Source organism: Pezoporus flaviventris, unplaced genomic scaffold (assembly GCF_033815535.1).
Source record: "Pezoporus flaviventris isolate CSIRO_AGI_PZ_B2104156 unplaced genomic scaffold, CSIRO_AGI_Pfla_v1 ptg000002l, whole genome shotgun sequence".
NCBI classification, from domain to species: domain Eukaryota; kingdom Metazoa; phylum Chordata; class Aves; order Psittaciformes; family Psittacidae; genus Pezoporus; species Pezoporus flaviventris.
The window spans coordinates 5,494,262-5,508,184 of record NW_026892550.1 but is presented as its reverse complement, the minus strand read 5'-3'; the positions used below and the strand labels follow the sequence as shown (position 1 = coordinate 5,508,184).

Sequence of the window (13,923 nt, the reverse complement as noted above, 5' to 3'; positions counted from 1 at the left end):
TGACTTGTGCTGCCGGCCCAGCTGCCTGCTGTGCTAAAATGGACTGATGAGAAAAGACTTCTCCTTTCAGTAACTGCCTTCATTCACAAGCAAACACTTTTCCACAGGGGAAAAAAACAAACCAGAAACCAATCCTGTCTCTATTTCAACAGTCAGCTCAACAACGGGAGGAGTGACTGCTTCAGTTACTGAGGTTCCTGGGATACAACACTCACTTCCACCTGAGCAAGAACTAACGTGGATGTGCCTCCTTTTAAGCATTTTTTCCCCCATTCTCAAACCTTCACCATTACTTTAAGCAAGGAAAAGGATGCCAGTATCCTTCCGCTTCCTTGCAGCTGTGGGAAAACATGTGCAACTAAACTAATGATTGATTGTTGCACAAATCTGTCCCTTTTGCTTCCTGCTGTAAAGTGATGCCTCACACTAGAGCTACCAAGTGACTTAAAACTTGCAGCAAACCACACAGGAACTGGTTTTTCTCCACCAAGCCACAGTGGCAAGACATGAAGCTGTGCCAATCCCTTGGAGCACGCTGCAGCCATGGAAGATATGTCTGCACTAGACCCATTGCTGAAGTGCCCATGCAAGTTTGATTCACCTCCCACCCAGGAGGGCAGCACTCATGTTTGCCCTGTGCAGGTCTGTGGCACTCCAAGTGTTCTGTGCAGCCAGCCCAGTTTAACCATAGGTTAACCTGATGTGGTTTGTGTGTTACAGGGATGATTTTGAATTGTGTAGGTGTTTGGTGTGGTTGGTTGACTCTTTATAAACTTGTTGCTTGCTCTATTTTCCCTGTTGTGCTTTATCACACATGGTCCTCATGGCTGTTTGAGGTCCCACCAACATTCCAGGCACTCAGAAATAGCCACAGGCTATAATGGAGCCAGTTTCAACTGTTCCATGAAACCAGTAACTTGGGTCTCAATCTTCCCACCTTTTTGCCTTCCTTCTCTTCCTACACTGCAGTTCATGCACAGTAGGTGAGCTGTGTAACTCCAGACAGACCAGCCAGCTGTGCCCCTTCAGCACAGCACTGTGACTCACCAGCTCTTTGAGTGCTAGTAAAAATAGTACCTACTAGTGAAAGACCTATTAAATGCTTGGGTGGAAGCAGGTGTTACTTCTCACATCAGTCTTTCACTGCAGCAGGAGTCAGGTGAAGTAACCCAGCTGGTGGGAGGTTAAGTGGCTGCTGCCCTCAGCTGCTCATTCTCCTGTCCCCAGGGGAGGTGTTACTGTGTTCCTAACAACAATAATAAAATATATCAGTTCTCTGCTCTCTCTCAACTATGAGAGATGAATGAAGGGATGGGAAGAGAAGAGAGGTACATTGCCCTTTGTGGTCTTCTCTTGCCCAGAGAAGCTGTGGCTGCCCCTGGCAGTGTTCAAGGCCAGGTTCGATGGGGCTTGGAGCAACCTGCTCTAGTGGAAGGTGTCCCTGCCCGTGGCAGGGTTGGAAATGGATGAGCTTTGAGGTCCCTTCCAACCCAAACCATTCTGTGATTCTAATCTGGATAAGCAGCAACATGGATAGAACCTATACCCCAAACTCTGCTGCACAGCAACAGTCTCTCTCACACTATTGATTTACTAGACAGACATTATGTTTCTCAACTGGCAAAAGCATGTAGCTTATCACGGGAGCAGCAAAAGGACAAGGTGGTGACATACTGCACCAGATGATTGCAGCACAACAGTAATCTGCTAGTATCAAAGCAATTTTCTGAAATGCTCTTAAAAAACCCAACTGTATCTGCTGTCAGATATGGGGTTTTCCACTCACTAAGTCAAACCAGACCCAAGCAAAAAGCTGGCTCAAAGAGCAGTGCGCAGTCAAATTCAGACCTGGCCAAGCAGCAGCAGCACCAGTGGCAGCTGAACAAACCCAGAGGAATGGAATTGGTAGGACTGTATGATTCCAGCTCCAAGTCATTAAAGCCTGTAGAATTATAAGCAACAGAAAGCAGCTCTGTAATGGGAAAAACAGGACTGCAAAACGTGTCAATATCTGTGTGATAAGCAATGGTGTGAACACAAGCCAAAGTACAACCAGTATCACCTCCATTCAGCCTAAAACATTATTTCCGTGGAGTCCTTAGAAGTCCTGGAGTGTAAGTAAGTTTTCACTATGAAAGAACTACCACCAGCTCCTTCTCTGCCCAACTCTTGCCTACTGTGTATCATTTGACTTAAAAATGTAAGGAAAAAAAAACAATTGGTGCAAAAATAACGATTTGGAGCCATTTTACAAAAAAGAATTAGCAACTTCTTAAATAACTAGGAATAAATTTTAATATTTAATAAGACTGAAGTTTCTCAAGCAGTCAGACATGGAATAACGTGCCTCAACAATGCCGAAACCCCCGTTAATACGTCTTTCTTTCACGATATTCTGCTTTTCCAAGTAATTCAAATTAAAACAAATCTAAAAACTGACCATGAACACAAAGCTATTGAACAAAACAGACATTTCATTTGATTATTCCTCCTAGACTGTATGAAAACACATCTAACATATTCAACTGAAAATCGGTTCCGTGCTTGCTCATGTGATGAACAACAAACTCTGAGTTTGGCTGTTATGTACCAGGTTTGGCAAAGGAAAGACATCTTTCTACTCCAGCGGGAAAGACACTAAGAACATAATTTAATCCCACATAACGTGCCGTGCTTGGATGTTATTTAGATGAATTTATAACAGAAAATCTTTTAGGCTGCTGAATGCTAAAATGTGTTGAGTGGCACCATGAGAAAGCTTCATTTTTCAAGGCCGTTTCCCCTTGTATTTGAACAGGGGGAGAAGGAAAACAGTGAAACAATTTTTGTCTTCTTTTATAATAAAACCTCAGCCTGTTTTCCCAGTGCTGCAGTGTAAGGTATAGAAGTCTTCATGAAAAGACACCTAAAAACCACCTTCCTGCTTCGGAAACTGAAGTTCTACCAGCTCACCACCTGAGTGACTTTGCTGAGCACATGAGGCTACACGGTCAGTACATATTAAGGGAGAACACGATCCACATTTCATTTATGTGATTAGCAGATGGAACGAATTCCCAGCACCTCCAAAGCAAACTCCTAGTTTGCAGTCTCAGTGATGCAAGCCTTCATTGGCCCAAAGAGTTGAGCAGTAAAGAGCAGAGGTAGAAGGAAGCAGAAAGTCAAACAGCCACTTGCTAAGATCTGTCTGTGTAAACTTAACCTTGTGAAACGAGTGCTGAGAGGGGCTGCTTTGAAGGCCAAGGTCTTTATCTACCCACAGACAGATCCAAGATGGGTGGCTGTCCTGCATCCTGCTATACTAAATGTGCTTGTGAGCCCACCTGGGAGGCAGGCAGGGAGTTGTAGGTTCTGTGACCGACTCTAAACCAGCTGATGTTACTGTGCCCATCCATAACTATCTGAGACGGTGGCTTCTGGAAGTGGGTATCTGCCTCTTAGGACCTGGGACATAACTGTTCCAGGGTGCCAGAGCTGTTACACCTACACATGAAGAGGAAAAAAGCAACAAAACAACTAAAAATAATTCACAAATTGTAAAAGCAATGGAATGTAAAGGTAAAATTCATAATAACTTATTTAAAGGTATTCTTCTAAAGCCTTCCTTACATGGTAAAGTATTCAAAGAATGGTCCCAATGCCATCAAATTCCTTCATTCTGTTTAAAAGCAGTCAGGAAAAACTTCCTGCTTTACTACCTGATCGCACTTCCCTCCCCTCAAAAATCAGACACACGTTCATAATACCGGTTTTGGGGTTTGATTTTAGGCACAGGCCTGCGCTTCAGTCCTGCTGTAACAAATACCTAGAACAGAGGGAAATTTACCCTCCAAATCCATTAGATCTTGATTTGTATTTAGCGTGAGTGCAAGGCTTGGCAAACCACTTTCAAACACAACCATGGAACGCTTCCCTCTGTTTGGAATTGTGCTATTTTTGTCCAAATGATCTGAAAGAAAATCAACCTTCCAACAGTGTTTATCAAAACTGCTTAAAAGAACAAAGCAGTCTGGTCACAAAATTGAAACCAAAGGGTTCAGGATAGGGCAATGCTACATTTAAAACCTCTTTGAATTAATCTCTTCTGATAAAACCAAAGTTTTTCCATGTTGGGAATAAATGGGGATTTTGAGAATTCCAAAAAATAAATCTGCAATCAAATCCTGAAGAAATACTTTGGGAAATCAACATACACTTCCATGATATAGCAAGGCTTCATCTTCAAAAGGGCTACACAGAGTTTCTGCACTATTAAAGGCAAACTAAGCTAGAACATACACAAATTACTACATGGACATGAAGGCCACATTGCGTTCACGTAGGCTAGATAACAATGGCACAAGTCAAAACTTACTTGTAACACTGCCTAATCACACACCAATGACATGCACTGGGAAGAAAACAGGTGAAGACCTTTTTCTTTACCATTTTTTCCTAGTTCTAATATTATTTCCATCAATACTAAATCTCGTACATTCATCTCACTGCAAGTGTAAAAACCTGATGGGAACAAAGAACTCAAAACAGCTTTGCTGACACAACACAGTGGCAACAAGAGAGGCAACAGGCCAGCTCATTTCAGTCTGCCAAGTCAAGTAGCCAGTTTTATACAAAGGTTATCAAAAGGAACAGGCTAAACCTTACATTAAAATTGTTCCTTATGGGCTTCCTCAAAACTCTATTTCAATCTTAAGTAGTTGGTTTGAATTCAGGTCTTTGCACTTCAGTCAAGTGTCAACTTCTGCTTCATTCATGGTGGGTTTTTTGGGTCGTTGTTGGGCATCTTTTGCCTTATCGCAAAGTGTAGTGCTTGGGCTTTAAGCATTCCAAAGAAGCGTTTGCCTCTGTGTTTTACCTGACATTTAGGGAAAAAAGGCAAAAAAATGGAGTGATTTTTTCAAATACTAGGTTTTGTAAGAGTCTTTTATTATTAAAACATAAAATTCCTAGAGTACTGGGCCTAGATCGCAAGACAAAATCCCTTTCAATCCAGACTTGTACAGCTCTGCAAGATCAAGTCACCTCTATTTCACTGGAATGAAATACAGGAAAAAACAGTATAGAAAAAAATCTCCTAAATGTAAGGTTTCCCCTCTCTGGTACAGGGTGTGCCTTTCCCACCATGTACTACAGGTCTTGGTGGAAGGATATTTAAAACCATGGTTGTTTAAGCAACACTGGAGAGCTACTTTTACGAGCACAAATGAATTGTCATGTGTGTGACGATGGCGAGATACGCACCTGGATCATGAAATTCATTCAAGCACTTGCTCAAAAACACACAAGGCAAGCAAATCTCATTTGGGACCACAGACCAAGCCATTTCTTACTTAAAAGGACTTGCAAGCTAATAACTTCTTTCAAGGATATACTATTTTAAACATCTGTTGGTTGACAAATACTATCTCAAAACCCCTACGTTTACACCTACCTGGTTTGATTTTTAACCTACCTCCAAATCTGAAAGTATTTTGGAGGGGACCTTTTACATTCGTAACAATTCAAGTGTAACTGTAATGCTGAGTAGTAAGTTTGGTTTGTCCTGAAATTCTCTGAACTATGCAGTTCGGTATCAGTGCAGAAGCAGCAGAAGACTGCTGTGGTTGGCTCAGTGGATTTATAAAAACAAAATAAAACAAAAAAATCCCCCCCCTCCCCATGTATCCTTTACAGAATATATGTAAAATCGTGTCCTTCCCTGGTCATATTCACAACTTATCTACAAGATAGTGTTGGCAGTAGAAACTGCAGTCCATGACTATTTGCAGTCAGCTCTCATCCATCTGGTCCTCTGCTTTCTCTTAGGCTTCAACTTGTTCAGTTTTTTGCGGGGTTTCTCAGTCTTCTGAGTTTCAACAGAATCCACCCCGAGAACATGTTCAGAGCAGCATAACTGTCCATTCAACATGGAATTTAGTACTGTCCCGTCTTGGTGTTCCTTGCAGAAAGAATTTGGGCAGAAGTGGCAGAAAGAAACAGAAGGTTTGCCACAAACATCACAGTGGTGCCAAGGACACTCCCACTTCCCTGTGATCAAAGACAAAAGAGCTCATTAGTGGGGAGTAAAACATGGCACTGGCTTTTAAAGAAGCACTGTGTTCCAGCAGCTGAACAACAAGCGACTCCTGACAATGCAAGATGAGACAGCACCTACCAGGCCTAATCTCAAAGATCAAAATGCTACCTCATATTTCTAAAGCACAAAAGCCAGCAGCAAGTAGCAGATGGGACATCATCTCTTCAACACTGCAGTTGACTTCAGCTAGAAGAAATTATTCAGGCCTTACTCAGTAGCATCATTACAACATGCAGGCTTGTAGAGTATCCATCAATCCAACATCCATCAATTGCTGCCTACCATTACAATGCTTACTTGTTACCTGCAAGTTTTGCTTAGGGATGGTTGCTGTGCTTTACCTACTGATGCTCTTTTGCCCCAGCACGTTCTACCAGACATTGTTTTACTTGTTTCTGGGGTAACAGGCTTTGCCTGCTTCGCTTCATATCCCACCTGACATGGCTGACTGGAACCAGGTAACTTCTGTGTTATCTTGATCTACAGCCTCATGTCTGCTGCCCGTAACATCTTCCCACTCACCTTGCTCCAGATGCTGCTGCTGTTCTTTTGGCTTGAACTCAACTGGCTTCACGTATTTCTGACACATAATCTATTTGCCTATGACAGGACTACAGTGCTCCAACCAGGGATGTACTCATTTACCTACATTTGTAAAACAAAGAGCTCATTTTGCCACAGAGGCAGGAGGAAGGCCATCTTTTGTTTCCATACTCAAGAAGAGCTCCTACATGACGCACAAATGAAGTTCTCACCATACGAACACAGTGCTTTCAAGCTGACACTCTTGGCAAGGTTTCAGCACAATAAATGAAGTACCTGCACAAGTGCAGTTTAAGAGGCAAATCGACTCACCAAAGGGACGTTTCACCAAACCAAGACAGGAGAGATGATAAGCTTTAGTACAAGACTTCCTGTCACACAACACCAGCTGGCCTCCATCACCGCAACGGAAACAATCATCTTCGGATTCTTTCTTCCCTTCATTTTTCGTTCTGCGTCTCCGTGTTCTCTTTTTGGTCTTTTTGCCTTTTTCTTCTGAGGCGTTGGTGGAAGAATTCTAAAAGAGTAAGAAGCAAATCTGTAAATGCCAGTTTTGCAAAGGAAAATTATTACCAAGCTAGAAAAACTGCTGTCGTGCCTGGCAAACCATGCACACTTTGACTTGGTGCAGGCCTGTTCTGTGCCTCGCCATACCTATCTGTATTGGCATAAATCCCACTACCCTTGTGAAAAGTCATCTTGAAACCAGGTCTTGTCCCTGTAATCCCTTCCTAGTGGAAAGCTCTTCCGCTTTCTTATCACTGAAAAAAGGTCTAATCTACTTGTGGCTAATTTACACCCATTTTGCTCTTGCACAACCGATCACTTCAATATCCACTTTTCTCTCCCAGTTGCGTATATTTATGCTGGAATTACTAAAACCAGGCCCCACTTCTCTTTGAGGAATGGACAGCAGAACTGTAGCTGTGCCCATAATCCTGGAGAGAATATACAAAACCTTACCTCTATTTCAGTCTGACATCCTGCTGCTTGCCACTTCGACTCTCCCTCACCAAATCATATGAAATGCATTCTGGATCCCATTTCAACCTCCCTTCCATCATTCCCTCCCTCTAACCCCCACAATCATTACCTACTTTATAATGAGCGCATTCTATCTACCAGTGCAGACAGCCTTGCCAAACTGAACTGTAACAGTTCATTTCTTCATGGCTGTCTGTGTAAGCTGACCACAAACTTATGTGAAACCTCGCTGAAGCTTATCCTTAACAAAAACCAGCTACGGGAATTCTGGAAGCTTTAAGTCCACCCTCTAAAGTGCCTGATACTGTGTGAAGGACCACACGAAGGTGCAGCCTTTCTACATCCATATTCATATACTTGTACCCTCCCTTGCACTCCTATGCCAGCCCTTCAGGAGGCCCCATCAACTTCTGCTGGATTACAGGTTTTCAATTAACCCGACACAAATCATACAGGTAATTTTCTTGGTGCAATTTGGGACCAATTTTTCTTCATTCAAAACTGGCGGTTTTTTCCCTGCAGTTCAATGGATTATTTTTTTAAAACAGATCTTAACAAAATAATCATATTTTAAGGCTTAGATGGGGGATATATAAACTGCAATGTCACAATGATCTCATTGACTATAGTTAGGTGTGTTTCCAAACCCAGTATTTCCTACTGTACTGTTACACCATAAAAGCATATTCTTTCGCACCAAGATTATGTTTGGCAAAACAATGTTCTATCTTCCAGCAAGGGAAACAGTAAGCTTTTTCTTCAGAAGACATCTAGCATCTGTTCGAGCAGCACTGACCCTGATCATAACATACAACTGGTTCACCAGTGCATGTCCCAAAAGAATAACAACAAGGCCAGTAGACGAGACCCTGTCAAAATCTCTTGATCTATAACTTGCCTTTGGTCTGTCCCCAAGAAATCCACTGCAGTTTGGGGCACCACATTTGCAGACTGTTTTTTCGTTGCCCAGACAGTCAAGGTTGTAATTAAAAGTCAGCTCTGTCCCTGAGTGAGACAAGACAAACGCTTTCATTATGAAGGACAAGGTAATGAAGTGGATTCAAATTATTACAAACAAATACAGCTTTCATTAACTGTTTCATTAGCTGCTGGTCTACTACCATGGGATTTCTTCCTCTCTATTGCTCATAAGCACTGACAATGATTAACTACATGCCAGTACAGCATGTCTTATGCAATCACATAAAAATAAATGGGTTTGACGTAACAAAACTGTGTGTCTGGTCTACACACACAGAGGTTATATATAGCTAAATAGCTAACAGCTAGATAAAGCTCTAGATAGAAGATACACGTATGTGTGTACAGAAACCAAACATATATACTTTTAAGCAGCCTCATTCATCCACTCCTTCAGCTTATTATCTTCATTTGAAAAGATGCACAAGTACTGTCCAAGATCTCCAAAACAAAACCTATGGTCTACACCACAAAGTGAATGCAAGGGTACTAACTAGGGTCTCCTTGCTGTTCCCTAGGAAGCAAGCAACAAGAAGCAGCCATAGCACTCGCTAACAAGAAACATTAAAGTAAAAGGCAGATCACAAAGCATCTCTTCCATGTGCTGAGTTCTCTACAAAACTATTTGCACTGAACCAGTTAAACCATGACCATCCTGCTCATAACAGTGCAAAAGGTTTAACTTGGGGAATTAAACCAAACCCAACACATGCTGACGTACCTGCAGGAATATCACACACAGCAAACAGGCCAACACGAGTGTCTCCATTTACTGTCCATTTGAGAGTTTCACAATTTGGTTGGCAGCTGTGATTCATAAACCGAGAATAGTTTCCTTTAGGGCCAGCATCAATAATCCGGTCCTGGAGATCAAACCAGCAACAGAACGAGTGATTTTTCTCTTCACAAAGTAAAAATCCATGAATTATTTCAGTAGTCGCATTCAAAACAGACAATCAAAACAGCTTCTGCTCCCCAGAAGCACACAAACAAACTGATGGTACATGTTGTATTGAAAACTGTAGTGTCTCATGTGGCCTGGAATGTGACACTCCCAAAGCAATACCCATGCTCTAGCTCACATCTTCCCAAAACCCATCGCAGCCACATGGCAGGATAAGTGTTCTCGTGAGCACTGTGGTGGTGATGTTAGAGAACCCCTCCCTCCAGAAAGCCTCAAAACTCACACTCAGTCCATTTAACCTTTAACTCTGCATTCACCAAGCTGTGATGCATTTACAAACACTTAATTTTGTGGTATTTACCAAGTCACTGGGGGATTACCTGCAGAGATTACCAGTTTCCCAACAGCTTTCTTTCCCCAATAAGCCTAGTTCAAGCAAAACCAAGCTCTTGATAAACTAAACAAAAATCCTATCCCTACATAAAATTACCTTTTAGTTTCTATCTCCACCAAACGTATCAGACATTAACAAAATAGAGTCATGAAATAGCCAGAACTGTGTTTCTTTGAAGAGCTGATTAAGAAAGCTTTGTTTATTTATGAAATACTATTAACTTCCCTTTTAACTAATTTTCATTAGAGTGCACATGTATGATTGTGAAGACTACACACACATAGACTCTAAGTGCATGTGCATGGGTTATTTCTGCAAGATAGAACCACGCTGAGCATTTATTAACTACAGTATGAGTCAAATACATGTTCAGTTCAGCTTTTTAATGTACTGATGTTGTATGTCAGTTTAGTAGAGGGGCGAGAAACTTATGTGTTCAGAGAAACATGGGTTCATCATTCTGAGGTGATAACTGCTGTGCAGGGACTCCTCTGTTAACAGGACTAATGAGAACAGTAGCTGTGGAAACACAGAACAGCACAGTCTCAGCAAAAGAAAGGTGATTAGGAGTGAAAGAACACGCCGGACTGACAGACAGCTTTGGTTTTTCTCCTAGGTATCTGTTTGGTACTTAAGCAATATAATATATATACACACACACACACAATACCTCCCGCATATATATAATCTATACCCCTACTTCCAGGAACAAAATTCTCAGAGGCATGCACAGAAAACTACAGAGTGGGATTAACGTGCTGTGTTAATCCATCTGCTGGATTAATTTGCTGCAGAATCAATTTGTGGAGTGCTGGCTGGCTACTAAGGCAGACAGTGCTTTCTGAACAGAGTATGCACTGAAGCACAAGGCTGGTTTTGCTATAGACAAAAGGACAGAGAGTTGTGAAAAACATTAAATGCTCAGTATAGGACACAGCCTCACAACTACGTTCCACACTACTCTGCAGTGAGAATTTCTGCTGTTGTTGAGATGTTATTAAAAGGACTGCTAATAATAATTCATCCAACTCTATAATCGCTATTTCCCAAAGCATCATACTTCAAGACTAGGCAGATAAATACTTCCATTGTACTTGATGGCAAGCAACAAAGCACAGTTATAGACCTTAATATATACTTTATTACATTATGCAGTTAGAACTAATGAGATGCATTATATATATATCTCTCTAAAATAAATACACATATATATGCATATATGCACATATTTTTATATATATATATGAAGAATGGAGCAAGCAGGCACAGAAGATACAACAACAGGAATATATGAAAGTGTGGAACATCAAAAGGAGCAGCGCACTGTATCAAGGTGATCAATAGAAGGAAAAGGAATGAAAATAATGTTACAAATAAATACTGGAAAAATGTAAAATACTCTACCTTATCGATAGTAAGCATATAGAAGTGGGTAATATCATTTTCATGTGCATATTTGATTCTTGCCATACATTCCTCTTCATCAATCAGCTCACCAACATACTCATTCACAAACTCTCCCTGAAAGATACCAGGTATCACTAGTAAAGTATATACCAAACCCACAAACAACACCCCGAGTCCCCAGTTCCCTGCTCCTCAGGAACAATTCATACCTTTTTGATGTCCCTCTTGGCAACCAGACCCCAGCCTTTCCCATCGGTTTTGATGATCTTTGTCTCTGGGTACTGTCGCTTTGTAAAGCACTGGTTTTGGCACCGTTCTCCCGCTGGACAAACTTGTGGATGGCATTCGTACATCAGCATCCGATTTAGGCACTCGGAATCGAAGCCACACGGGTTTTCATCTGTGGGTTTGCAGTTGCACTTGGGAATCTCAGAAATATCAGCAGTATATATCTGCACTTTACCACAAGGTTTATTCACCTGAATAATACATTAAAATAGTTCAAACATCACTTAAAAACATTGGAATTTACTGCAAGAGTTATTATAGTGGTTACTAATTTCTGCAATGATGTTCCAATGGAAGCAAACTTCCATCATCTCCTGGCTGTGAAAACACAATTGCCAGCACATCATTACCACCTCTCCTCCCCACCTCACCATCCAGCTCTTCCTCTCCAGTGCTGCCTTAGACCTTTCAGTGTCCAGGGTAATTTCCTCAAACTTTACCTTAATATGCTTGTATGGTGGAGGTTTACGTTCACTTTCTTGGGTTTCTTTGGCTTCTCGCTGTAGCTTTATTTCTCGAAATCGAGCTTCGGCTTCTTGCAAAGCTAGAACAGATTGTTGTATCATCAGAAAAGGCTCATTCCCGTGTGTGTTAGAGAATCACCCTTTTCTTCCTCATCCTATCATTCAGTTTTCTTGCAAACAATGGTTCTGGAGTGTTAATGTTCTTAACAGGTATCAATTCTTTCTGCCTCCCAGTTACACTCATCATTTCCTTTACGGAAAGTAAAAAATCATCAGAAATCATTCCAATTAGATGCTAGTCTTTTACAAGCCATGCAAATAGTGCTTTTATTCAAAATTAGTACCAGTGACTGCTGCCCAGGACACCAAAACCATTGTTTTGATCTAATATTGTAAAACAAATGTACAAAACCAGGCCCAAGGCTATGTGTAGAGAAAGCAAAGCACGCGTTATCACCAGATCACTCTTGTTAACTTCAGCTATGTACCATTTTTGAAGACTTTTCCAATCCCTTTGATCCCCTGGTATCTACTCCCTCGGTCTCCCTCCATATAAGGGAACACCCGTGCTTGGTGTGTCCAGTAGTAATCCTTAGAACCAAAGAAAAACACAGGAAATTCTCCGATTTCATGCTTCATTTTCTGGATATTTGGGGGAACGTTTTTCGGATGGCAAACTTCTGCCGGCCACCATCTAGCACAGAAGTACAAATAAAACAATACAGCATTTTAGTCAAGCTCTTTCTGCAAGAGACAGTTTAACCACATCACCCTGAGCAGCAGCAACTGATCATTTTTTCTGAGATCCAAGAGGATTAAAATCTCTTCCTCCCCCCAGTAAGACAGGTCTAGAGCAGGAAAGCCCAACACTTAAAACTGTGGGACTTCCATCGCCTGCAAGTTGAGCATACACATAAAGCTCCCTGCATCTGGTTAACAAAAACATCATCTTTAACAGGCCTGTAATCACTGTAATCATCAAAGATCAAGAGACAGCTGATAATAGCTATTAATGCTTCCTAGGATAAACCCCACCCACCTCTATCTCACTCAGATCTCAGCGAAGTGTGAAACACTGACAACCTGAGTGACTTATCTCCCAGCCTGCAAGGTAGTAATTTAGCCAATGACAAGTTATACCAGCTTCATTATTTGAAGAGACCTCTGAAACAAAAGGGGTTGAAGACTCATACACTGGAAGCAGATGTCAGAAGACTACAAGCAGTCCTGTATGGGCAATGCTTTGGTTGAGAGCAACAGTACGACTTGAAGATTGCAAGGAGATGGGGTCTCTAGCTTAAGGAGGAATGAGAAATCCGTGTGCAGCAAAGCTGCCCTACAGAAACAACCAACTGTATGCTCCTTAATTAGACATGCCAGTACTGTAACACAAAATAAATCTGTTCGTCAGACCTGTAATTTCCCAGTTTAACCCAAATAATATCCTGGAAATGGAGCTTCTTCCCTGCCCTGCAGTCATTGCAGTACCAGCTCCCATCCGGCATTTCGATGTTTAAGCAGTCTGGGTGAAAGGCTGCGGGACACGACTCGCAGCACAACAATCTTCCTCCTTTAGAGCGAGGAAAAACAAAGATTGCAACACATAGAGACAAAGGTAAAACCAGGTTTAAAGCAGTGCAATAGGTTCAGTTAGAAAATAAATGGTTAAACCATGCTGGCTCGCAACTAAGATGAAACCTTTAGTTATGTACAAACCCCAAAAGGTCCTTACTAATTTGAATGCCTGGCAGACTTGGATTAGTAATGCATACAAAATAACAAGCAAGCTAGCAATAAAAAAGCCAGAATAATGCACCACAAATTGTAATTACTTTGTTTTACTTTAATGGCTAAAATATGCTTAACAGTTTAATATATATTA

At 41.4% G+C, this 13,923-nt stretch overlaps 1 protein-coding gene and 1 non-coding gene across 2 annotated transcripts in view; both read right to left on the bottom strand.

Moving 5' to 3' along the window:
* Positions 1-2,277: 2,277 nt before the first annotated feature.
* NSD2 (nuclear receptor binding SET domain protein 2) overlaps positions 2,278-13,923 on the bottom strand; it is a 75,660-nt gene continuing 64,014 nt past the window's right edge. Inside the window, exons 15-23 of the mRNA XM_061467192.1 lie at positions 13,455-13,611; positions 12,530-12,735; positions 12,018-12,121; positions 11,499-11,768; positions 11,287-11,403; positions 9,306-9,447; positions 8,502-8,608; positions 6,932-7,136; positions 2,278-6,027 (exon numbers count right to left, since the gene is read on the bottom strand). Coding sequence (XP_061323176.1) covers positions 5,759-6,027; positions 6,932-7,136; positions 8,502-8,608; positions 9,306-9,447; positions 11,287-11,403; positions 11,499-11,768; positions 12,018-12,121; positions 12,530-12,735; positions 13,455-13,611 — 1,577 coding nt within the window. The 3' untranslated portion in view covers positions 2,278-5,758. The remainder of the gene's footprint in view (positions 6,028-6,931; positions 7,137-8,501; positions 8,609-9,305; positions 9,448-11,286; positions 11,404-11,498; positions 11,769-12,017; positions 12,122-12,529; positions 12,736-13,454; positions 13,612-13,923) is intronic.
* On the bottom strand, positions 9,590-9,720 carry LOC133265004 (small Cajal body-specific RNA 23). Its single transcript, XR_009741831.1, has one exon. It is a non-coding gene; the product is annotated as a small Cajal body-specific RNA 23 (non-coding RNA).